This window comes from Oxyura jamaicensis, chromosome 1, assembly GCF_011077185.1.
Source record: "Oxyura jamaicensis isolate SHBP4307 breed ruddy duck chromosome 1, BPBGC_Ojam_1.0, whole genome shotgun sequence".
Lineage (NCBI taxonomy): Eukaryota > Metazoa > Chordata > Aves > Anseriformes > Anatidae > Oxyura > Oxyura jamaicensis.
In genome coordinates, this window is record NC_048893.1 from 90,792,501 (window position 1) to 90,819,132 (window position 26,632).

The 26,632-nt window shown below is 40.2% G+C and overlaps 1 protein-coding gene across 3 annotated transcripts; it reads right to left on the minus strand.

Moving 5' to 3' along the window:
* Positions 1–969: 969 nt before the first annotated feature.
* On the minus strand, positions 970–26,293 carry SH2D1B (SH2 domain containing 1B). 3 transcript variants are annotated; one of them, XM_035315119.1, is made up of 5 exons: positions 26,205–26,293; positions 10,307–10,527; positions 4,900–4,963; positions 2,616–2,784; positions 970–2,022 (listed from the first exon to the last, which is right to left on the minus strand). In XM_035315119.1, exons 2-5 carry the CDS (start codon positions 10,438–10,440, stop codon positions 1,985–1,987), a joined length of 405 nt encoding a protein of 134 aa, XP_035171010.1. In that variant the 5' UTR covers positions 10,441–10,527; positions 26,205–26,293; the 3' UTR covers positions 970–1,984. The 3 variants fall into 3 exon arrangements, with proteins under 3 accessions (XP_035171010.1, XP_035171009.1, XP_035171011.1); XM_035315118.1 differs by lacking the exon at positions 26,205–26,293 and adding an exon at positions 20,305–20,437; XM_035315120.1 differs by lacking the exon at positions 26,205–26,293 and adding an exon at positions 10,613–10,702.
* Between the last annotated feature and the right edge of the window lie 339 nt (positions 26,294–26,632).

A 26,632-nucleotide genomic window follows, 5' to 3' on the forward strand; every position in this document is an offset into this window, starting at 1 on the left:
TAGGCCTGCAGATCATTTCGGGGTGTGCATATTAACCACTTCCCCTCATGCTGTTAACAGAAGAATTTATTCTTACAAAATACAGCTATGCATCGTACATCGTTTTCCATTTCTTCAGGGCCTTTGCTCCAAACTTTTAAGTAGTTGATCTGTCACGGGGTCTGTGCTTCAGCTGCCTGGCACAGTGCTTTATGCATCAGCGGGAAGTCGTGGCTGTACAGGCCTGGATGTACCACTGGATATAGAAGCAGTGGCTGGAGCCTCAGCCACTGTAGCACTCTCAACTCAGAGCTTGAAGCGCTGTGGCATGCAGTACAGCATGAGAAACAGTACTTGGCCAGCTAAAAAAGCACCACAGACCAGTCCATTGTCATGGTCAGCTCTTCAGGCATCAGGAGTCACACTGTAAGGGTCACGAGGCGCAGACCTGGATCTGGTGTCGCTTGGCCTTTTCCTAAGGCTGATCATAAGTCCGACTGATACAGCCCATGGAGGCCTGCTGAGACTCTCACTACAGAAAAACTGCAGTGTTTATACTGTTGAAGACCAAGGTGCACTAGTTTGGAAATCAGCATGGCAACTGCTCAGTCTGATACATGTGATTACCAATTATTGGCCAAGTTGTTGAATTCTCCAAGTAGGGAAGACACACCTGTGTATGTGCTTCTAGAGAGGGAAGGATTCTCTCCCCCCCCCCCCCCCTCCCATAGTACTGTTTTTTAAGCACAATTGCTTTATTTTCAGTTCCTTTTTAGGGACACATACTAGTATTTTCACAATGTGAGAATTAGTTTTTCTTCTTAGCTTTTGTTTCCCTCACGCAACAAGTAACCACTTTATCCTGGCACCAAAAAACATTACTAAGGTCACAATGAAATCCAAAGCACTGAAAGATCTAAAAGTCTTTCAACAAACAGTGGTGGAAAAGATGTATAATAAGAAACAAGTCTGCTAAAATGAATGCATAAATCATTTGTGAAAGATCTTAAACATACGGAAAATATAAATGTCTTCCGCAAGATTACTGACCGAGGGGGAGTTGGTGCTAGCAACAGGAAGAATCAGAACATACATTCCAGTTATGACTTCAGCTGGCAGTTACAGGCCGCCTTCAGAACAAACACATACATTAAATATTTAAAGTGAGGGGTTAAAGATTAAAGCAAGTTCTTACATTAAAAAATACCCAAACCCATGCACATGGCAGTAATGGCAGCGGTAAATAAAATGTAAGCATTCTGAGGTATGCAGTACCTATTAGAAAAAAAAAAAAAAGTGCATAACTACACAGATGGTGAATTTGCACTCCTCTAATTATAAACCAGAACCATTCATCAATATGAAAAATACTTAAAATCATTTTCATGTTATTGATTAATTTTGTATGGCATGAATTTACAACAGCCTTTTTGTTTTAATTTAGATTATTCCGAACCACAGGATAAAACTAGTATTCCTTAACACAGCTGAACTACTACCCATATATCCACCAATGAAGTCACATGAATCACAAAAAAAGAACAGTTCTTAAGCATCGTATGATGCAAATAGAATTTTTAGCATGTATCATTTTTATCAACATATATCATTTTTGCCATAAACTAGGGCTTCAAGCACATTCGTTTATTGTCTTCACATTGCTGGCTTTCTAACAGATTATTCATTTCAGCAGTTGATACCTTGGAGAGTTTGCTAAAAAAACAAAAACCACAAAATGCAGAAAAACACATAACCCACTTTCCCCTCATATATATGTATATGTATGCATGTATCAAAAAAATAATTCTCTTAATAATGCACAAAAATATACAGTATTTTCTACTGAGGCAGAACACAGTTGCTCTGACAGTCTCCAAAAGGCACTAATTCCAGAGGTATAGATCCACTGTTGCGAATGTCCAACCATTAACTCTCCCTAGCTGTCCTGTTTTGCTGTGGTGCTGCTTAGGAAGGTGGCTTTCCAAATCATCAGATCACAGATCATTCAGGGTAAGACAGCAACGTAGTCACTTTCATCAATTTCTGTAAATAAATTAATAAATGAATTAAAAAACAAACAAAACTCGTGGTTGCAAATTGCTCTTTCAAAAGACCCCTCTAAGCAGGATGGAATGTTGCCATGTTGATAGACCGATATTATTAATTCAGTTTGATTTCTTAGTATTCTGTCTGCTATTGCAGGGCCAACTTTTTAAGCTTAGTGTCTTATGGACTGGTCATCCAGTCCGTAAGCCCATGAACTGCCTTTTCTGAATCAGCAAGCTTTGGTATTAAACAGTTGTATTCACAAGACCTCTTCTTCCTGAGAAAGTCAAGTGTAGTGAATACCTGATAGTCAATAAATCAGGTCAATAGCACAGGTATTGATCTGATTGGAACGCTCCGGTACCAAGGCTGTGATATTGAGCACAAGGCTATCTATTTCTTATTTTCAGTGTGCTAACTAAAATAAGTCATGTTTTAACACAAATCACAAGAAGCCACAAATTAGATGTCTTTTTTTTCTTTCCTTTTTTTTTTTTTTTTTTTTTTTTTTCCCCTCCAATGTCTCCAACATCAGACCTGTCATTGCAGTTGCCTTAATAAAAAGACAGAGACTGAAGTAAATTTCTCACCATCATAAATATTATCCTTTCCTAACTTGAGCCTCTGGCTTCTTTGTGGGGGCGTTGTTTTCTTGACTGGGTAGAGAAGATTTGTTACTAGTCCTTGGTTTGGTTTCTCATAGTTGTATATTAAATCCTTTAATGTTCTGAATACCTTTTCTGGAATACCTTCAGAAGTCTGCAAGGAAAGGAAAATAAAGTTAGTTTGCAAGCCTATTTCACATCAGGTACCTTAAGCGAGAGGAACTGTGCCTAGCTTATTGTTCACCAAGGGACAATTTTGTAAACCTGTTTGGTGACTGAATATTGTTGTATCACAGAGGTCCCTGTGTGGTGGTGTGGTTATGGTACTAAGCATAACCTCCTTCACCATCCCTGCTTGAGTGCGCTGCAGCCTAGGGGAAGCTGTTTAGTGCTCTCTGTCTGGGTTCAGGTCACAGGCTTCCCATCCTAGCATGAAGAAATGTTACCTCCTTCAGTCCAATAGTCACTGCTTCTAACCAAAGAACTTCACAGCTCTGCATGCCTGGCTACACCTCTCAGTTCCTCCCTTCAGGAATCCCTGACCAGAGATACAGGACCAGCCAGCTACTTAGAACAAAATTCATGTAGTTTCACATTCATATTTGGCTGTTTAAACAAAACATTCAAAGGGATCTCAGTCAACAACAGTCCATGTGCTACTGAATTTCACTCTTTTTCACAAGTCAGATTTTTTTTTTCTTCTTACATTGCAAAAGAACAGAACCAGTTGCTGTCTTCCCAGGCAAATGTTTCACTCCCTAAATCTGCCCTCCAAGACTTGGTCTGTGCTACCAAAAGGTTTTCTGATGTTGCTGTCCTGGTAAACCACCTAAACATAGATACCTACCAAGACTACAAAAAAGCTTCTTGCTTAGAGTTAAAATGTTGCTGAGGCTCAGCAAAATACGTCCTATATGTATTCTGGATTCTTAAGCAATATAAAATAGTGGAGTAGAATCAAAACTTAAACTGATATCAATTATTCAGCTGGGGATCTAAAATTATTACAGCTACCCATCCACCACTTCTTCTAGAGAGTCTCATAGATATTATGAATCTTGTGACTATTTATTGTGGTTGCAGATATTGAAAATCAATATTTAAAATATTGGTTCACTCCAATTCAGCAGAGTTCAGAAGAGTGAAAACATTACCGGCTTCCCTCTGGTCTTAGAACACAAGTTTATGGGCAACATATTTAGTTCCCACTTAAAATGCTGGGTTCAAACAACGATGTGACAAGCAGAAGCCAAATGTTTTGTGAGATATCAGCAAAGGACACCTACAAAGGCAACTACAATGTCTGGGGACCCATATGAATGTTCCAGGCATCAGCTTTTGCTTTTAGGCAGGAGTTTATTATTTGTCTCAGATTTGTCCAAGTTTTCAACCAGCACCAGAGACTCCTGAGGCCAAACATGGATGACACTCTAAACGTAGGAGAACAGGGTTCTCACAACTGCCTTTTAACACGAGGACTGAACTGCTTCCACAGCACAGCCCCTGAGTAATCTGTACAGAGATTTTTGCAACACTGGCAGTGAAGAGAGAGTAATGTCAGAGAGCAAGCACGTTAATTATCTCTCTCACAGTGAGAGTCCCACTCCCTCTACTAGTCATTAAAAGAGAATGGAGCTTTGGATTCAATTCATCACTATCCAGCAGATACTTTCTCTCTCTCTCTCTCTCTCCACATCCTCTATCTTTTCTACATCTCACGATGGAGTGGATGCCTCTACCTCTGTGTACTGGTTTTGGCTGGGATGGAGTAATCTTTCTTCTTAGCAGCCTGTATGGCGCTGCGTTTGGATTTCATGATTAGAACAGTGTTGATAACACCAGTGTTTTGGCTGTTTCTGAGCAGTGCTTACACAGCATTGAGGCCGTCTCTTTTTATTACTCTGCTCCCACATCAGATAGGCTGGGGGTGTGCAAGAAGCTGGGAGGGGACACAGCCAGGAGAGCTCACCTGCATTGACCAGAGGGGTATCCTGACATTATGCTGACATTAAGCTCAGTATTAAAAGCTTCAGGAGAGTGGGGATGCTTGTGGTTACAGTATTTGTCTTCCCAAGTAATCATTATGTCAGCTGAGACCCTGCTTTCCAGGAAGCAGCTAAACATCTGGCTGCTGCTGGGAAGTAGTGGTGAAATTCCTTCTTTGCTTTGCTTGCACATGACTTCACTTCACCTAATAAAATTTTATTTTTTTTTTTTCAGGAAAATTGTCTTTAGTGCAATCTGTACTGAGGAAATGAGGGTTACTTACCTGTATTTTATAATATCCTTGCTTTTCCCTGAAGATACGGTAAGTGTAGATGAGTTCTTCAAAGCTGTGAAAAACATTGTATACATTATGCTTTTCATCAACTGTCAGATTACGGCAAATTGCTTAGACTGCCACAGCTGAACTTGACAGTAAGGTTTTGGTTTTCTTGGCTTGTTTTTAAAGTAAACTGCAATGCTATGAAAGACTAAACCCGAAGAGACACGTCTAACGGAATGTCTGATGCTATATACCATCGATTACATATATATGCATTCAGTTTTCCATTTCATTCATATATGACTGCCTTCAAAATAGTTCAGATTCTCTAAGTCCTGTTTATTCATCTATTAGACAAAATTAATCATGCATGTTGTTTTCATATGCCTCAGAAATCCAAATATTTATTTCTCCCACCTTGTCAATTCAGATCTAACCTTCTGTAAATGACAATGAAGAGCTGCTTGATTTTTGGAACAAATGTATTGCTCTCTTTTTTGCCCTGTGGAGCTAGGCCAGGTATGGTAAACATACCTAAGAGTGCTGTGTCCAATCTGCACTCACTGCACTTTCCCTAGGATAGACTTTGACCAAGCACGGCCAGTTAGCTCATAGACCTCCACATCAGCTAGCTGCCTGAGCTCTCCTCCAGCTTCTTAGGTCCGTTTCCTGTGCTGTGTTTTGTATTTCTACAGCTCCGTTAGAATAGATCTGATAAGTCAAAGCAATGAAAACACTTCAGGTTTGCACAACCAGACAGGGCTGGATGTCACTGCTACTTGTTCTTGTGCAGTAAAACACAAAATAGAACCTAGAACTCTATGCTGAGGTGCCATGCATGTAAAAGAAATCTTTGCTTCTGTAGGATGCCTGATTCCTTACTCACCATCAGCAGAATTGCTTCATTGCACTAGAAACCATTTTGTGCAAATGTCCACATGGGAATAAAATGGAGGCAAAGAGCAGACATGCACCATTGATAATTGCAGTATCTCCATTAGCAGTGAGGAGAAGGGGGAGCAGTAGCCTTGTTGACTCTCAGACTCCAACCATGTTGGACTTACCATCAGATATCCTTTTCACGCTACAAAGATGTTGTTAACATGTACCCCTACTTCAAAAATGGAGCTACAGCGAAGACCCAAATAGCTACAGAGAAAAGTGAGGTGCCTTTCTTTCTATGAAGTCATATACCAGGGGCAAATGGGCTGCCTTCAAACTAATTAGCAACACCACAGGAGAAACCGTCACCTTTCGAAAGGCTGATCCACACCATAAAACATGGTTGAGAGGATTACCCAGGTTACGACACAAGATTGCAATGTTCTGTGGAAAACACAGACATTGTCCTGAAACGACACTAGAAGGCTGTCTTAGGAAATGTATCCTATTGTACTGATAGAAGTTGGGAAGGATGGGAGAGGAGAAAGAGAAGGAAAACCACATTAATCAAAGTAAGGGTAAAGAATGATCCTGTAGAAAATCTGCAGTTCACCCTTCACACGAGATCTACTGGCATTCCTCTGAAGAAAACAGATGTAGAAGTCTCCATGGCATACACAGAAGTGTGAAGTTGTAGAATACTTTTCATGTAAACTGCTTTCCTTGTGAGAGCCCTCAAGTAATTGTAGCAGCATAAATTCATGCTCTTAATTTCCCCACAGTGACCCCTTGAGTTGTTCATATTTCCACGTATACCGGATGTGATTGTGTACCAGGCCACTTCGACCTCGAATGTGTTTGATTTGACCAGATGCGTGTGATACTGGATATTTAACAGTGAGCACATAAATGAGAGCACACATGATATTTGGGTCTCAACACTGGGCTGAGTCTCTGACCCACAATGCTGAAAGCAGACACAATGGAGGCAGGAAGGGAAACCGCATTTTTAACAGATATTGGGGCTGGAAATATCTGCTAATAGCAGGTGATATTAGAGACACAAGAGGCTGTACACTAAGATTGACTGAAACTAAGGTAGAAAAGCAAGACAATGGGGAGTCCAGAGTTCAAAAACTGAGAGGTTTTAAATTTTGAAATATGTTTGCCCCAACTAAGGGTTTCAAAGAACTGATGAACTAAACCCAACACGTGCCTTTATATGAGAATAGTTTGATACCATAGGCTTCCCATCCTCTTGTCTATCCTCTTCTCTCCATGTGATACCTCCCTAAACTTCACTTTGCAGTTGTATCACAAGACAAATGTTGAATTCTTGGAGAGATGTTCGTAGAAAATGGCCTCCAGTCACCAGCACGCAGAAAATGACTGCACAAGTTCTACTCCTAGAATATTATTTGTCCTTTGAATTTCCCATGGTTTTGCTTACTTTTTTTTTTTTTTTTTTTAATAAAAACACTAAAAAAATAATAAACAGTTTGAATACTCAAATTACTGATGGCTTTGGATATCATTTATCAACTGAAACAAAAGCTTTATCAAATATAGCAATGGCAGCTATTCAGAAGATGAACTGCAGATCATGATCAAAAAAGGCAGTAAAGTTGCAGAGAGATGTAAACCACAACAAAGAAACAACAACAACAACAAAAAATATCTGAAGACAAGTTCTCTTAATTGGTATGTATGTTCAATGGAAGGATTTCAGCTATAGCTAAATCAATTAAGCTGTCCTGAAAGGGAGAATCTAAGGGCAAAAACCTAGTTCAGGGGACTTGCATGTAAATGGATGGTTACTCTGAAGAATTTACTACGGACTGGTTTCATAGTAACTGAAGAAGTTACTATGGACTGGGACCAGTATAAAACTTTCAGTTAGAATAGATTTACTTTGATTCAAAGAGTTGCATCTCAGGGCTACATCTTGTTTATCTCCCCCTCCCCCCCCCCCCCTTCCTGAGATACCTGTGGAAATTCATGGGTATCTATCTAGCTTATGAGTTTTTTATAATGTTAGTATTCATTCTTTAAAAATAATTTGCAAGTAAAAGTAAGACATAAAGGTGAAGAATAATAACCTAAACTGATTATTTTTTGAAACTTATTCTTTACCTGTCAAACATTGGAAGGTTAGCGCCTGTATTTTATTTTGGCTGCGGTAGTTATGACAAAATAAACATGAAACTGCCATTACAATGAAAACTTCTTATCCCAAATCAACTACTAACTGCATTTCAACAGCTGCATATTATATTTGAAATTAACAAACTGCCTGGTCTGGGCACAAGGAAGATCCAGAGGCAGACAAACAGGATGAGATGAGTTTGTTTTGGTAGGCTGACATGTTGAACCACGAGAACAGCAGCAAGTGCAATAGGTATGGACTAAGGGATTGTCAGAGACCTGCAAAAGCTTGGGATGAGAACAGCAGTACACCATGGAGGAAGAGCTGTGTGTTGTGCCTGATTAGAGATGAGATGTTTTTGAACTGGTGCCACCATTTTGACACTCAGGTCTTCTGTGGGCATGTCACCTCCCCTCAGTCAGTGGGGAGGACCAAAAATTTTGGTTGTTCTGTGTAGCATGTGAATTGCTATCCATGTCCATTGACCAGCTAAGTTGAGAACAAAGTTGTTGTTTGTTTGTTTTTAAACACAGGCGAGCATCAGTTTGTTCATCAATCCTGTTAGGTGCTAGGCAATGTTTTAAGATGTAATTCTAATCCAGAAGTTGTCTTGAAACAGCACTGAAAGTTTTAGTGTTGATGCCTCCAATTTCAGAACAAATGCATTTCCCTCAAACAGTTTATCTCCCTAGTCAGTCACTGACAGTCTCTCAGTTTCTGAGTAAATCCTCTACGACCCTCCCATTTGCTATCCTTTCACCTCTACAAGCCCAGTATCTGTTATTGCTGCCACTCCTGCAGTTTAACTATTATTTTTCTTAATGCACAAACTAAATTCAAATATGCTGCCTCCTTTCAGCATTAAAAATCCAGAGGCTGGCTGGAAGCCACATGCTTTTGTATATGTTTGCCCAGAGCACTGTAGATAGACAAATTCACAACTGCAGACTATCACGAAGTGGATCTGCTTTGCCCTTAGCAAAATAAAAAAAGAACCCTCCTCCCCACCCCCAAAAAATGGAAAATAAAAAGAAAAAAGGGAGGGAACACAACTGTGCTAGTGCAGCACTGCGCTTAACCTTTATGTCAGCTTGCATCTGCCCATGATGTATTCAGTAGATGTGCACTTTGTTACTTCAGTAGTTCAAACTCATTACACACACAAGTATATCATCTCGTTCTTATCTACCTCTGCTGCATAAGATCTCCAAAGCCATCCTCCCAAGTCAAGGACTAATATTGTCATTTCTCCTCTGTGCCGGGATCTCCATTTGTCCCTTCTGACAGGGTATACATATCCTTTCCCGCATATGCTCTCTTTGCTCTGAACATTATCTCCTTCCACACCACACTGCAGGCAGGTTCCTGCAGTTCCCTCCCGAAGTACTCTGTTTGTTCCCCACTTGCCATTTCACTTCTTACTTCATTTCTCTGTCATTTCCCGATCCTTCTTTCTCTTACCCACCAACACAATACTCCATTTCCCTCTCCTTTATCTCCCTTCTTTGATTTGTTTCAAAAGCAACAAGATTTTGCTTATTGACAAAAAATGTCCTGATATTTCTGAATTAATTAAATGTGGTGTTGATTTTTTCTCCCCACATCACACTCACATACACCCTCAAGGAGAGCGTAAAATCTTTTAGGTTCAAACAGAAAAGACTCAGAGTTATTAGCTTATAAACTGTGAGCGCATTAGGAACAGATCAATTATATATGAAAAAATGTAAAACAGGCTTCTTGAAAGGGAAATAAAAGTACTATTCCCTATAGGAAAAGAAAATCATGAGATTTTAATTGCAGTAAGTTAAGGACTAGTGGTAGTAATTTTCTGTGTTCATCTTGTTCATGGGTTTGCCATATGAATTTGAACAAGACACTACAGCTTTCAGTCTTGGCTTATATTCGCACATCAGAGACTGTGTAAGAAACACAAGGCTAAGGTTTCACCAAATAGTCAGAAAGCATGTGAAGAAGGACGTGCTTTATATCGTACTATGAGACTTTTCAGGGTCTCGATAGTGCTAAAATGCTATTTACTCATCATTACAGAGGCAGTAACTTTAAACGACTTTCTTCTCACCATGTTTTGACAGGCTGAGATATTTCCTCTGGGCTCCCTCTATTGTCTGCAGAGAGAGGCCAGCACCAGCAGAGAACAATTAATCAATCCTGTGTTGTATGAATTGTCTTTTGCAAATGCCACCCTCTCACCAGTTACTACAAAGGAAGCCCAAGTCAACCAGCAATACTTGAGTACATCTACACCAATCCTTTGAATCTGTTAACAGTAGGGAAAGAACCAGCAACCTTAGAGAATATGAACCCTTGGTTTTGAATCTGTTTGAAAACTCTTAAGAAATTTAGTATCGAAGTACTTACAAAACACACAGACACAAGGCTCCTTCCACGCTTTCGCTTTCTCGTATTAAATAGCTACCATTCTTTCCATTCTTGCACAGCAGTTCTTCGCAGGCTTTCCTTGTTATCTTTCCATGGAAAAATGGGAACTCCATGGACAAACAGGAATGAGCTTCCTTGTCCTTCAGGCCAATTCCAGGAACAGAAGACTGGCATTAAAAGAAGACTTACTCAAAAAGCAGCTGTTGAGAAACAACTGAAACTGGAAATTTGAAGTACATGCTTTGCTTGTCACCAGTCTGTTGTAATGCAGTTATAGTTATCTACTTTATGGTTGTGACAGCAGGCAGGAAATGGGAAACGGTTTGTCTACACTAGTCACAGTCCGCATCAGAAGATAAGATTGTTCTGTCATGCCACAGAGTTGACATTTGAGTCGCGTATCATGCTTTAAGTAATACAATAGCTAAGTACAGTACAATAGCTAAGACACCTTAGCATAGTTATATTTTAAAGTCAATTTTTACCTTTAAAGTTGCTCAAAGCCTTGCCAGGCTCACCTTATAGAGAACTAGGAAGAACTAGGCTGGACTGTGTTTCTGAAAGAAAGGAAATTGAGGGAGGACCTAATGATGTGAGGGAAGCTAGATTCAGAAGGTGAGACTGAAAAGAAAAGAAGCGAAGCACTGATCATGCAGATAGAGTGAGGTTGGGTTTCCAGGGGAGAGGGATGGAACAGAGAAAGCAGGAGATACACAGTCCTCCAAGGTGGAGAGAAGGATCTGGGTGTGCTGCAACACAGCCTGCTGTCGAGGTCAAAACAGAGTCCAGATCCATGAGTGCTGGCACTGGCAAAGGCTTTCCAAATTTTAAAGTTTGCACGTTCACTTCCCAGCTCTGTCACCTGAGGACAACTCTGAAGTTGTCTCATAAATGTGAAATTTCCATGAGGCAGCATGGTGTGGATGACTCCCCCAGAAGGCCAACTCTGAACAGGAACAAGAGCAGTTGCTTATCGCTGCCCAGATTGAGGCACTTTCTTTTACTCTGCAGTGATAGGAAAACTAATATTCAACAACAGCAAATTTCTCTTTCAGGAACATAATAACTGTTCCTCACATTTTTTTCCATAAAGACGTCATTAGCTAGAAACAGAAGACAGTAAATTCAGTAGATCTTGTGGGTCTGCCTCTAGACAGTTATTTAAATGGAAATGGCAGCCACACATTATATTATGGCTAATATTGTACCAGTATAACATCTAAGGATTATCAGAAAATTAATGATTACTTTTTTTTTCTATTTCTGAAATGAAAAGTCAGAACTGGGAGAATGCCTTAAGTATGTAAAAAGGGCTGGAGTAACACCAAACAAATCTTTAACAGATTTGGTAATAAATAACTGAATATAATTACAGTCAGCTGTGTTCTTTAGCATATGTAACCTCATTCCTTGTTTCAAGGTCTGGGCAGTTACTGAACTCATGTAGTATCAGAGCAATGGTACTTACACTGGTGAAAATGGCAGATTTTGAGCTTGGTATTCAACTCTCAAGTGGCATCAGATGTTGATGAACTGCTCCTGTTGTGTCTAAGGAAGCCAGCTTCTCTACCTGCTTCTTAAAGAATGAGTTCTGATCTGGACACAGAAAAATAAAGGTGAAACCAACAACTTCTTTTCAAGAGAAAGTGCAATGGGCTCAGAGGCTTCCCCCTTCCGAGAAAGGCAGCAATTCCCCCTTATCAAAACAAGTGTTGGCTCCGCTTATCTCAGAAACACTTCTGTTCTGCTTTTCAGGAGAAAAAGGTGTCTATTTCTTTCTCGTTAGTTACAGATCTGGGTGAGAACATAGGACCGTGTATTTTAGTTGTGTGCAGCTGTCTAGTCAGCTTTTTTTAAGCTTAAAAAAACTTAAAATTTTCAGCCATCACAGTAAGTTTCTGTTAGGAAGTGAAAAAATTTGTTGTGCCACTGGCCAGGTGTGTAACACCCTTCATGTGTTTATGAGCACAGCCCCATTTCTAATTTATTTCTTTCATCTGGAAATGAGGCCAACGACATGCTTGATGCAGCAAGATTGGAACTGCCCTCTAGTCAGATCATTGTTTGGAAAACCTCTTTCCTTTTAGGGTTTCCCACTTTTTTATTCAAACAATGAATTAATAATCCCAGACAGAAGTTCTCACTGTGAAATGGAAACTTGAAACGTACAGAATCTTCCTGTGGTTCGGTGTGCATATTGCAAGTTTGGTAGAGCTCAGAATTTAAAGAATACAATCAAGGCAATATGGTTCTGCAGCTCCTTGACAGTGTTCAATAGAAGAGGGTTACCCAGTGTTTGATGTGATTCTTTTTACCTTGCCCAACTGTAATATTCATGTGGAGTTGAAAATAGGAATTTGATTTAGAAGGAAAAATCAGAAAAATACAACAGAAGAAAGTCTGGGAGGATAAGAGAAGAGAGAGGCTGTAAATACCATCTGGTCTATCACTAAACCACAAACATGATTCACTGACCGGACACAGACCCGTCAACGTCTCTTGCATGCATACATGCATGTACATACGCTTTGCTCCGGCACTGGTGGGCTAGTCCATGGTGAAAAATGCAAAGCACTGACAAAGACAAAACAGGACTTTCAGGTCACAGCTGGGTATAACTGTTGACAGACACTGTATAAATACTTGGAAGGTGGTGGGAGGTGCCCTTGTTAGCCACCTCAGAGCTGTGCCACAAGCCTCTACCTCACTGAACTTCCACTGTGTACCTTTGGGTCACATAATGACATACTTCCATGGGTCAAATTTGCCAATAAATTTAGACCAAATATTTCCTAATAAGTATTTCTCTCTTAACAAATTTAGTGAGTATTTTTGGCTTACACAAGCCTGCATATCCAGGCTGCTCTCTCTGCTTAGTCTGAGGAGTGGTCAGAAACATGATCTCATGGTATTGACTGTAATGAAACCTGAAAGTATTTCAGGTTAGGAGCTAGGGAAGTTCACAGGGAGCACAATACTTGGGCTTCTTCACAATTGTTCACTGATAGAAATTCTTAGCTGGTATAACGTCTGAGAGTCTCATCTGAAACCTGAAAGGGGTTTTGCCTATGTGACAGTGAGGAGCAGAATCTTTCTTGGTGAATTCAGGATAGTAACAATTCAGGATTCATAGTAATTTTTGTGCATCCAGACTTGAGCCTGGGCTTCTGATCAGTGCAGAGGAGCTGCTGTAAGCTATAGTGGACAAAGTTGTTATTGTTTCTCAGCCGCAGCTAGTTCTTGAGCTACTGTGATCACGGCGGTGGGGCCTGAAGCCACACTAGTTCATGCTAAGGACAGTTTGTGGCAACAGTGGCTTTTCGTTTCAGAAGAAAAGTCTGAGAACTGCTCAGTCCTGGGTAATTTGTGACAAGAAGCCTGGGAAAGTAATGGTAATGATGCCCCAAAAAATTGTGTGGAGGAATCCATTGCACAAAATTGCCTGGTCAGAGGGCAGGGAAAGGTGCAGGAGAGGCACCATGCAACATCTGGGTCCCTCCAAGCCCGCTATGGGGCTTGCATCATGGAGGCAGTCATGCTGAAATGGGCCTCTGGGCATTATGATTCACATTTTAGCAACACTAAGCCAGGCTGTGGCTGGTGTGAATCTGCTCTTGAAATCATTTTGCTCCACTCCAAAATAGGACTGGGTTACTTTTTTTTTTTTTTTTTTTCCATCGTCCACTGAAGGATGGAAAGTTCCTAGCATAGCCTCCTACAGTGATTAGCTGGCCTTTAAATGTTAGAGAAACAAATAAATCTTTTTCCAAAGAGAGAGACTGCTTACTCTCAACCTTAGATGGAAAATCACTCCCTAAATATCGCATATATCAGAATAATCATTACTCTATATTCTTAAATAAACGCAACAACTTCCTTCAGTCTTTCCCCAGAGGTTTTCTAACCCTGCAATAGTTCTGTTTTTCTCTGACACCACTTTGGCCACTACTTCTATAAAATTTGATGCCTCTGGCTGAACAAAGTCTTTTGACTCGGGGAGCAAGATAGGTAGCTACTATTCCTTGCACAGAACAGCTGTTACTGAAACAAGACCTGCAACGTTTTTTGCAGCAGTGCCAAGCCCCAGTTGTCTTTAACTCCAATTTTCTTTCTGCCGTATTGCTGCCTTCACCCATTTTCAGCTTTTCCTTCTGTTCACGTAAAACCTAAAACTTACTTTTCATAGTAACACCTCATATTAATGTGCATGTTTGGCATGCGGGTTCTGCCCCCTATACAGGCTGTAGCTTTAACACAGCAAAGCTCTCAATAATGGCTCTGGTAAGAAAAGGAAAGCTGAGGAAAAGCTAGGTTGCTTGACATGAAGAGTTGTTTTCAGTAAATAATTCTAGGCCACAGGTCAGAGTTAAATTGAAAGCTGTGGTCAAAAGATGCTAAAGGCAAAGTCAGTGTGCTTGAAAACTGCTGAAGTTGTGAATAAAGCAGGAAGCTGAAGGATCATTTATAATTTGACCAGGTAGCAAAAAGCACAACATATGAAAACAGAAAGAAAGATGACTTCTAGATAAGTCTCCTAAAAATTTGACATGTTCTTGGGCTGTGCTGGCAGACAGTTCTGTTATTGGGGCTTAGCTTTACAACCGAACCAATAAAGGGTTTTATGAGTAGCAAATATAGTAACACATTTAATTTTGCAAACTTCACAACTGTTGCAAAACCAGAGACTGGTGTAAAAAACTATGTACTGCACCAGAGCACAAAGCTTTTTGTGATGCTGATGGCAAGATTTCCTTCAGAGTGAAGGATGTAGTTATGGTGTAAATTCAGGAAGAAAATTTCACTTGTGTGTCTCCTACTTATGGCTTGCTGTTGCAGTTGACTTTGAAATGTTAGAATATTTCCCTAAGGCTCCAGAGTTTTTCCATTAGCATTCTAATCAAATGTAAACCTAGGAGGAAAAGCCTGATTTATAATCCTCTTAACAGATTTACTTGTATTTTTTTTTTTTAAAATGTATTTTGAAAAATAGTCAATTTCAAACTTCTCTGTGCTAAATTAGATTAAAAGGTCATAGAGCTGAATAATTAAAAACATTTTACATCTATAAAACACATACATATGTGTAAGCAGGGGGTTTGCTTACAATCCAGTAGCAAGATAGAATACAAAAATAAATAAATAAATAAATTCCTTTTCAGTGGCAACCCAGTCATCAGGGTTGTCAGAGACCCATATTCAGTTACTCCCTGAATCTACAATATTTCTGATTACTGTACTTCAGCTAACATATTTCTTGCAGAAAATGTCAGAAAAAAAATGAGAGATGAAGTTTTTCTTTACATAAGTGTCTTCAATGTTTTTAAATTGAGGAAACTGGTGGCATAAAGTGACCTCTCCAAGAGACCATGATGCCTTCTGAAATACTTTGGCCAGCCACAGGGTTTTTGAGGGATATAGAACCCCACTTGCACCAGAGCATTTCAGTTGCTGAGCAAATGCAGAGAAACAATTCAGCCTGACCAGAAACACACTCCAGGTATTAGATTCCAACAAAATTCCTCTTATAGTTTAGTGGAACAACATTTCCACAAAGAAAAGGATTCTCTTGAAGCTTGTTTAATCAATTCTAAATGGTACAGATTTTCATAAAAAGTACACTACTATGGTTATGAAGCCTTCAAGACCTAAAAGGCAGCATCTCCAGATTCATTTTCACAAAAGCTTGTGCCTCCAGCTTGACAGTCCTTATTCATACTAATTGTTAAACACCTAGGAAAAAAAAATCAGCTCCTTAGTCATAATTGGTTCCAAATCTTGCATAAAACAATTCATGAAATACAATAAGAACTTAGTTCTTATCACAATGTCCCCGCATTACTGCCTTTCTCTTTAGAAATGTGTAAATAAAGGTGTGAGAGATAACAAAATCCACATATGTTTAATCACATCTCTATGCTTCTGCTGCATACTACATCCAAGATAACTTCAGTATATAAAACTCTTTTGTAGCTTTTCTCTTAGTATTTAATGAGAGTCTGACTAGAGTGGTCATCTGCCCTTCACATCTAGAGTAATGTCAACAGTGACTTTTTTTTTTTTTTTTTTTTTTTCTTCAATCAAACAAACAAAAAATCCTTCTCCCTTCTCTCTTACATTCTTCTAGCAAACATGCTTCCACTCTCCTGTCCAGCTCACTGCACACCTGATGACTACAGCTTGCCACTTGGGAAGAGTGGCTTGCCTTGTGCTGTTTCTCATCTTTGCATCAACTTGAAAACAACACTTTTCCTTGTAGTAATTTGGCAAAGCATTGTTTAAAGAAAAACAAACTAGGTGACAATGTGCAAATTCCAGAGGGCTTTTCCTTAATTTTCTGAACCATTTTGATACCAAAGTTTTATTGTTATTTCTCAGCTACCAGATGTGTATCGCATCTTCCTATTCCATTGCTGGCTGTCTGGGCGACACTACAGAGAGGTGATCAGAGAACCAAGCTCTCACTGTACACCGTGCACTGCATGCACAGGACAATATGATGGTCCTTATCCCAAAAGCTTACAAGCCAAGTTCACATCTCAAGGCAGATGGCTATGAATCTCCAAACAGATGTTTTGCTTGAGTGCGTCAGTTGGGGTATCTCACTCAAGTGAGAGCAACAGTCACAGACATGGAAAATGGTGTCAAAAGAATAGGCTTTGAAAACTGTTTAAAGCTGAATTTGGGGAGGATAACAGAAGAACAACAGCACACTCACCAGAAGCAAAGAAAGCATGAAAACTGCTCATTTAGGTTGAACCAAAAGCCATCTATATACCTCACCTTCAACATTGGTCACCAGCAGCTATGTATAAAAATAAAGTGCAAGAAATACATTTTTTGGTACCAAAGTGATTTTTATTATTATTATTATTTGTACAGCAGGGTAGAAGTTGTAGAAGGGTGATGGCTAGAATAAGAACTTAATCTGTAAAGATGATTAGCAAAGGACATGTCCTGGGGTTGGTAGACAGAATAAGCAAAATTTAGATAAAGACTGAATATTGGAGCTTATAGATGCCCCACTGAAGGCTACATTCAGCTTTCTGACCATTTTATTGCTTTCCATGAGGAAGATGATGAGAGTTGGTTGTAAAGAAGGAAAGGAAGGATTGACTTGTAGCTGGAGATTCCATCCAAAGAATGTGTCAGATGCTTAAATTTTGAAAGAAAGATTTAAACAATGAGTATCTTTCAGCAACTTGTTAACAACTTGTAGACACAGTTGTAACTGCTGCAAAAAGAAGCTGGAGAAAGATTTCAGTCAGAATCTGCTATGATTCCTCAGGGGAAAAAAAAGCTAGAAAAAGAGAAAGGGAAGCCCTGAAGGATAATGCTATGGAAAAGTCTTGAGGAGAAAAAAGAAATCTGGGTGACATAAAGTCACTGCAACTGAATGAAAAGAAGCCTTCAGGACAAGTGTACTTTAGGGCACTGAAATGATTTAACAGGTCAAGAAATTTTTTGCTCCCCAGCTCTTATAAACATAAGCAAGGACAGTTTTAACAAAGCAAGTCACAAAAAAAAAAAAAAAAAAAAAAAAAAGGGGGGGAGCACAAAATGAAGAGAATGTAATAGGAATTACAAGTGAGATCATGGGAGTAGTCCTTAAAATGGGGGAGTCTAACATGGGAAGAACATCACAGTACTCAAAGATAAATTACAATCCTGCAACAGGTCAGCAGATGAGGTAAACCACAGGTGGAGGCACACCGCCAGAGGAGAGAAGGGAAAGCAACAAGGGAAAAAGTGTGGGTGAGTGAAACAGAACCCAAATCTTCCTTAAAAACAGAATAAAAGGCCTTGGAGAATGATATGAAATGAAATAATACATAAAGACTATTTAAGCTTATCCTTAAAAAAAGACCTATGTGCAAGCATTGATCATACAACAAGTAATTCATTAGAGCAGCGTGAACTGCATTTGAATCACTGAAGCAGGCAGGAACATTTTTTCTCATTCCCTCTTGCTCATGGAGTTCTCAGTTCTGGTTCATTTTGACTCCCTTTGGCAGATAAAGCCTCCTGCTGCTGCTGTTGCTGCTATCAAATTCATATTCAAACCCAAATGCTCCATCTCACAGCATGCAAGCTGTGTGAAACCATTCTCTGACTTGTTGCCTCTTTTGGTGGTTTTACCCCGATGGGCAGCCAAGCTCCACCACAACCACTCTCTTACTCCCCCTCCAAAGGAGAGGGGGAGAAGAAAGTATGCTGGAAAGAAAAAGGCTCACGGCTTGAGATAAGGATGATTCCATTAAAGCAGAAAGAAAGAGGCAAACAAACAAGCAAAGGCCATGCAGAAGCAAAAATGCTAGGGAAAGAACAGTCATGCTGTACTTCCCATCAATGAGCAATGCTTTCACAAAAAATGTTTTTCTCAACTGTGAAGGAAAAATTTGTCATAAGATAGCACTTAAAGTATATGTAAAAACAAACAAACAAACACACCAAACAAACATGGCACTGGGAGCTGCTTTCAATCATGGCCCGCCAGGAGCTCTGGCTACTGCTGGATCACAGCCCTGCCTGGTCCCAACCCAACGCCAGCACCGGGGTGAAAGCCCTGAACATGGCTCCAAAAACTTACAGGAAGATATCTGGATTTACAAATAATAATAATAATAAAAAATAATAATTAAAAAAAGCTTTTACCAATGGGCTTCCTTGCAAATTTGAAGGTAATCAGTCCCAAACGAGATATCGATTTTTAGCATGGCTTTCAATAAGCTATCAAACAGACCTGGTTTGCTGTGTGCCCTCTGGGGGAGCCCAATTAGACCTCTCTGCTCCACAGCCCTAGCTCTTTACTACATGCTGGGCATTTTGTGTTAGCTTGGAGTTATTTCCTGACTGCCAAAAAATAAGGAAGGCCTGTCATGCTGATTTGTCACATTGAAGTGATTCAACAAATTGCCCTGTCAAACTTAAAGGAGCTCTGCTGGCTTCCTCAAGATCTCTCATAAAATAACAGCTCACTTGGCTCATTACAGACAAATATGCTATGGTTACATTTAATATTGTGCAACCAGCAGGTAGACTTCCGCTGTTTGAGTGGCTTTAAGAAGGTACTCAAATGTTAAAAACTTAACCCCCTCCCAAACATGCAAGAAATTCATTTCATAACAGGAATGAAAACAGATTTCTGGATAATGTTTCAGAATTCCTCCAGTTCTTTGTTTTAAAGTATGCCTAAATTATGTACAGAAACTAAGAAGAAATCAGCAAGGTAACTGGTACAAAACAATGAAACAAAAAGATCTCCTGCCTGCATTACTCTATTGCAATAAAACAATGCACATCCATCTATCTAAAGAAAGGCAGAGTGAGTTTTCTGCCATTCTGAGCCTTGTCCTACGAAGGGATATGAAGGAATGACATCTACGATGAAGACCAAGCTCAAGAGACTTCCTAAGGGCTCTCTTGACTAAATATTTTTGATGGATTAGGACGTGCTGCCATTTTCTTCCCCTTTTTTCACATTTCACTTAGCTGAGTGAAAAGAAAGGGAAGGCTGCAGATCCAGGGAAGATCCCTCTCATTTTCCTCGCAATAGGAAACAGTGAGGCTGATGGGTGCGTGGCACCTCTTTTGTTTTGACGCTACCCCCAGACTGAGGACCACAGGTCAGCTTAGGTCAGCCCCCAGATTTTCATATATGCCTCATTTTCATGGACCCATTCTTTTCTTGTTTAAGGTGGGAAAGGAATATCTTTTATGTGTTAAGGAACAGAAACAGAAAACAACAAGGAAGGGTTTTGCATACCCACTTCAGCATGGATCTACCCTGCTTTCTTCAGAGACATTGCTATGAAGGTGCAGGAGGAATGCACTGGAGCTGTGCCCCAGTGGCTGCACAGCAGCTGCATGGGCAAAAAGTACCGGTATGCCCTTTATCAAGGACTTCCTTTGGCCTCCAAATCCTACATGACCCCAACACAGATACTCTATCAGCTGTCTCAGGAAAGGTCAAGGCTTACTTTACATGATGATCACCTGGAAGACCCTTGATAAACATATGCACAGTTGCTCTTCCAGCAGAACAGTAATCGTAGGCTAGTTGTAGTAGTCATTGAGCACAATGCACCATTTCTCCTTCATCTCCAGTAGACAAAACCCGAGATGAAAACAACACAATGAGATCAGAATGTAATAGGTAAATACCCTCATGCTCTCACTACAGGAGCAATAAAAAACAGGGTCTCTCTGTATCAGAAGAAGAACATTTTCTTCAAGACGTAGAGACATACCTCTGAGAGACTTAAGGATCCAGCATAGACCTACTGCCTTCCAGTGACTCTTCTACAACCCACACAGTATTTATTATTATTACTGAGATACCCAGCCTCCATTTACACTCTATTAAAGAGAAAGAAGAGTTTAAACTTATATGGTATACAAACAAGAAATGCATCTTCAAGCATCTAGTGTTAAGTAAGAAAGTGGGGTGAGTATGGGGAAACATCATCTCAGTTTTGAAATATTTTACTTGGACTAAGAAGGGCTGAAGAGCTGAAGAAGCAGGACTGCAAGTCCAGCAGAGTTGCTGGTCTCCCTTAAATAATTTATACAGCACCCCAAGCCTCCAAATCTTCCTCTTCCTTCTCCTTTAAATCACCAAGGTTGTGAAGTGCAAGCACAAATAGCAGCATCTATATGTCCTGACTGACTGATTTAATCCCTAAAAGGGATTAAGTGAATGATTCTAACTTCTTCCACAGAGATGATATACATATAACCCAAATTTTTGGATGTCTCAGTGAATTAAACAAACTACAGCCACAAAATATATATAGGGACCTGTTGCCCAGCTCCTGAAGGTGGCTTTTCACCCTGAGGCCTCTTCAGTCTGGATCTTTCCATCACAACTGCAGGTGGCTGTTTACAAGGGCAGTTCTCAATTTACGCTTCAAGTCTCAGGAAAATTCAGACTGGCTTCTTGGATGTTAATTAAATCTCTTGTGTTTAATTAAAAAAAATAAAATGTATTCCTACTCAACATTTTTCATCCCAGATTGTTTACCTCGCTCCGTGTGGTAAGTGGCTTTTGCCAAGCGTTTGTTCCCTGCAGGTTACAGGGTGGGGCAGAAGTAACCCTCCCCAGACACTTCCTCAGCTCAAGAGTGGCATGTTGGCCGACACCAAGCAGACATAATTCCCGACACAGCTTGTACCAGGAAGGCTAGAAACACAAAGCAGGTCCTATCTGTGCCTTAACCTGCCCCTCCTTCCCATAAACACAGCAAGGGAAAACATATGCTACCACAATTAGCTTGGAAGTTTGCAGAGATGATCTTACAAGTGCTTGGTGCCTTCTGCAACTGGGCTGAAGTTTTTAACAGCTGCAGTTCAGGCTGCAGTTACTTTAGGGCCTGAGTTTGATTTGGTTAGTTTTGTTTAAGCCTGCCTCCCCTCCAGCCCCCAGTCTTCTTTGCATTGTTGTTTTTAACATCAGATCTCAAAAAGAAACAAAGGAAGCGATAGATCCATATTCCAAATGACTAACTTAAACAGCAGCAAAGACAGCCACTGCTTCAGTGACAAGCAGTATTCTCAGGGAGTAACGTACTGAACCTAAAAAAGCCTCCGTTCCTCTAAAAGCTGATTTAATAGCTGGTCAAAATTTCTGTGTGGTCTCTAGATGGCACTGTGACTCTAAATAAAGGTTAATCTAAACTGAACAGCCCTCTTAAAAAAAAGTGTTTGCATTGCCAGTTGGGCAAGAATTCACAGCTGTCAAGTGACCAGCTTCCACTTCTTTATCTATCAGAAGTGTAGTAATAGCTTTATTTATAGTGCTCAATTACTACTTGGGTCACAACACAAGCTTGTGCTTCACATGATGCCATCCTGAGCTTGTTCACAGCTAATACTGCAAATACAGCCAGCTGGGTACTGTTACATATTCTTTCTTAAGTAAGGAAAATAAGCTAATTAGGGACTCACTTGATTGCTTTTCAGTCCCTGTAGTCCCAAGGTGTGTTATCAATAGCCAGGCTGCTAGAAACGCTTAATGGAGGGGTTAATTGGCTCTTCACAGCTGCTGGGGATCTGTGTGATCAGCGTTAGTGAATTCAGTGCTGGCCATCATCTTGCTAAAGGCATGGAAGGACATATCCAATGTCTTAAATCAGTAGAAATATATATTTTCTACTTTTGAGTGGAAATGAACATTTTGAAAGTGTTAAAATAAAAACCAACTTTCTAGTCTATGTTACTGTTCAGAATTACTACTTGCTGAAACACTAGTGAAGGTAATGGGTAAAGCACAAACCAAAAGCAAGTTCAAGATTCCAGAGATTTTTTGAATCATCAAAGAGACTTGTATTTAGTCACCTGCTGATTAACAATAAGAAAAAACAGTAACACTATTTCCTTGGTGGAAAGCAGTGTGAAACATTTTGTGATGAAAGAACTAGCTTAACATCTGGGATAATTCAGCTGTGTGTTTGAGCTGCAATTGGATCACAGCTCTAAGAAGAGTAGAATGAGAGAAGAACACATTTTTCCACAGACAAGCTTTATCTGTCCTACTCTCAGATAGAATTGGGAATTAAAGGAAGAGCCAGTCTGAAGTATTCTGGTCGATATTTTGCAGAATGAATCCCACTTTTTCACCATTCACGTCCAGAAAAAATGAAAGTGAAATCACTTCTTGTTTATGGAACAGCAATTGTAGTTTTTTTTAGCCCCAGCTCCCCTTCACCACTATTCCCCCATTTATTCAAGGACAAGAATAAAATGATTTTCATATGAGAAAAATGACTCTTCAACATCTCTGCGTCTCATTTATCAACATACTTTGTGGTTCCTTGGAAAACTGCAGATTCATTGATTTTAATTAGCTATATTATACCAATAAGCTACGGCAAATGACTTACCAGTAAGGCCTACCTCTTTTTGTTCTTACATGCCATTTACTTACAAAGATAATTTCAGCATTATGTCTACAGTTTCACACTCCAGATTCCAGAACAAAAACACACATTTTGGCTTGTTGCTACATTATAGAAAATGTACATTACATTGCAAAAGCTTGTTCTTTACTAACATAGTAAGCCTATTTTTTCTAGGGAACTGAAGTAACATCTTAAGACAATTCACAAACCAGGCTTACAACTCAGTGGAAAACATGAAAGGTCATTACAAACAATAAAATCTGTATAGATAAAGATTTGAGGGGGGAAAAAAATCCTTATTTCTAATACATCTGTCTTGAAGCTCAGATTTTAATCCCAGACCAACCATTTAAAGGGGTCCAAGATTTTGATCCAAATCCACTTATTTAATGGCTCTAGATTTTCTTTCACTTCTATGAGTCTGATTGAAAAAAAAAAATCAACAGAAAACATTTTATTTCGGTTCAAAGTTATCAAAGGATTATTTTATTTTAAGACTTGTGATTTGAAATGTTTCAGAACTTTGATCTGAGAAGCAATATGTTTAACCATTGCCCTACTTCCCGGTAAAATATATACCATTTCACAGCATACAGATTTTCACTAAGGTTTTCTTCTCTTTGGTTAAACAAACTCTGCTTGAGCTTGTTATTAAGTAATTATTGAAAAACATTATCTCATTAAATACGTGTGAACTGATATAAGCATTCTTCAGTTAAGTAGATGATGATAAAAAAACACTGCAGCATAAACAGAGTCCTTAGGTATGATTGGGCTGTAAATTTCCCGATGAAATAGGGGAAGAAATAATTAGAAAATCTGGGGAACAGTTCAATGGGAACTTGCATCACAGAAAGTTTATTTTGAGCTTGTGCTGGCTACACACAGCTTTTTCTCAGGATCCTCAGGATTAATCCTGGATCAGTTTTAACCACGGTCTTTTCCTACAAGTTTTGGTGAGCACACAGCCATGCAGAGCTCCGTCAGGTTGCACCAGCAGTACCAGCTGGTGTGCTGCCACCTTAAATGAAACATGACAAAAGGTGTTGCTTGCCTGCATGCAGCCCTCAGGAGCTGTGAGCAGCTGCTGCGTTTGCACATGGGTGATGTACGCTTCGCAGAAGACATCACAGGCTGGAGGTGGGGAAACCATCAAATACCGTCTTTGGGATGCTGTTCAGGTGTCTATCTTCCTGGTTTTAGACATCACATTTATTTGGACTTTGCCTGCCCTGGAAAAGTTATGTGTGTAGCAAGTTGGCTTTCTACACCCAAGAGAGGAGTGTGGGAGCTTGCACAGAGGGCAGCCCTCCTGCACCAGCTACGATCAGATACACAGCAGAACAGCAATCCTGCCCAGCTGGCCACGGAGAGCTGTTAATATTTGTCCCAGCCATCTGATTAAGCACTGCCATGCTTCTGAACAAGGGACATGAATATTTTCCTCTCTTTTCTGATCATTCGGATTCAGGTTGCTGAGATGTTTTACAGCTTAACATTTATTATACATTATTTCAACTTACTATTATTATTTTCCAAAAGGAAAACACACATTTTATTCTGTTTTACCAGGACACTCTTCATATTCCCAAGCTTTGCTAGAGCTGTACTGAACTTCCATAATCAAAGGGATTCATTAGAAGCCTTGAGCATTTTAACACAGAATTTTCCATGGGGTTTTCCCTAGCTTTCATTTTAATTTAATTTTTCATTCTATTTATTTCCTTATGATGTTATGGGGTTAGTTAAGTGTAAGTAGTTACTGAAAGGCAAGTTTTTGAGACCAGCCTGCTCTTCATGTCCTTAGAGCCTCAGCTATTGTTCTTGGTTTTCTGTCCATGTTTCTCCTTGTTTACGCATAAGAAGTGCCATACTCATGCAAAGTTACAGCCCCAGTTATTGTGGTGAGTGTTACTGAATAACTAATGTCTTTTGTTACACATCCTTTAGCAACAGCCTCAGTTGTCCTGATGTCATCCATTCTTTTCTGATCTATTTCTTGTCTTGTGATTCATTTTACAGCAATCTTTTCTGTCTCGTTTTGCAGGTGTTAATGGAAGAAACAAGGTTTGCATTTGCTTCTTTACCTTGTTAACATAGCTTTTGGATTATTCATTAAAAAACAAATAAATGAAAACCCCTACCAAACACAAAAACACCTGAGCCATTGGCTCACATTACAGCTTAAAAGGGGATCAAGAATTTGCTTGTGCAAGCCCATCTTTTCCAAACTGGAGCTCTGCTCTCTAGTACCATTTGCAAGTGTTGTGGTAGCGTCTCTTTTATTGTCTGTTAGCTGTCTCAGGACTGTCTGGCATTTTGTTCCTTAAATGGACTTTTGTCTTGCAGCCGTACAGCGAGTGTGGTTCCATTTGATGTCACATAATCAAACGCTGACATTTGCTCTCTGGTATTACAAGCATAAGCCTCGGTCTGCTGGCCACATCCAGATCACATGTGGCTCACCGAACCTCAGTGTGCGTTGTGCTTCGTGTACTGGATGGGCACATTCCCAAACGGTCGCAAGCATCCTGCCCACTTCTTGATCCAGGAAGTAGTCATATCCCACGTGTAAACCCCAGGTGGGTGTTAGGAATGATCCCTTCCCCTTCAAGAGGGAATAGACTTACAAATTTTGGCATGGCAGTGATTTAACTAAGAGGACTTACATGGGATCTCAGTAGTCAATTTCCCAAGAAAGAAGCAGTGAGATGGCCTCTCTCTTATCAAGTGATCAGAGCCTGTCGGAAACCTCTCCTGCACTTCTATCTTAGCATGGCTCAGAGATCTTAGCTTGCATTTCTAAATGGTAATAAACAAATGATGAGCTTCATTGCACAGTTGGACGTATGCACAAATTCCTGTCAGCCAGCTCGCTACCCCTTTGTACGTTTGACAAACTGCCAGTAAGGCATATGCCGTAGCTCCCAACCACCAAAGCCCCATGACCCCCGCAAGAGAAACGTTGCTCCCGTCCGTACCACAGACAAACAGCCAAAAGCAGCACTGACACCTCCTCCCTGACTGCCAGAGAGAGAGGATCCCAGGACAAAAGATGTGTTTTCTCCTTCCCAAAGGCAGCCCAGCCTCTGAGAGTGCTTGGGGAGGAGGCAGGCATGGCTGGAGAAGCAGGGGACGTGGAGAAGCAGGGGGATGTGGTGGCCTTCACCCAGCCCCCACCCACAGCCAGTAAAGCTCTGACAAAAATGCCTCCAGCTGGTCCTGCCCTCTTCCTAGCCACAGGTGGTTTTGGGGGGCACAAGGTCAGCAGACCCCCACATTCCTACTGGGATTTTACCTCCCTCATTTCTTCTGTTTCTCAAGCTTAGCTCGGAGCAACTGGTCTGCTACAGGAGCATAAAGATGCCATGAGACACACCGAACGCTCACACTGCCAACTAGCTAGTTG

Coding starts and splice junctions, on each gene's coding strand:
- SH2D1B (XM_035315119.1), bottom strand. CDS start 10,440: ATGGAGTTCCCATTTTTCCATGGAAAGATAACAAGGAAAGCCTGCGAA. Junction 2,785..4,899: donor AAGGATATTATAAAATACAG/GTAAGTAACCCT, acceptor CTTTCCTTGCAG/ACTTCTGAAGGTATTCCAGA. Junction 2,023..2,615: donor AAAGGATAATATTTATGATG/GTGAGAAATTTA, acceptor ATTTATTTACAG/AAATTGATGAAAGTGACTAC.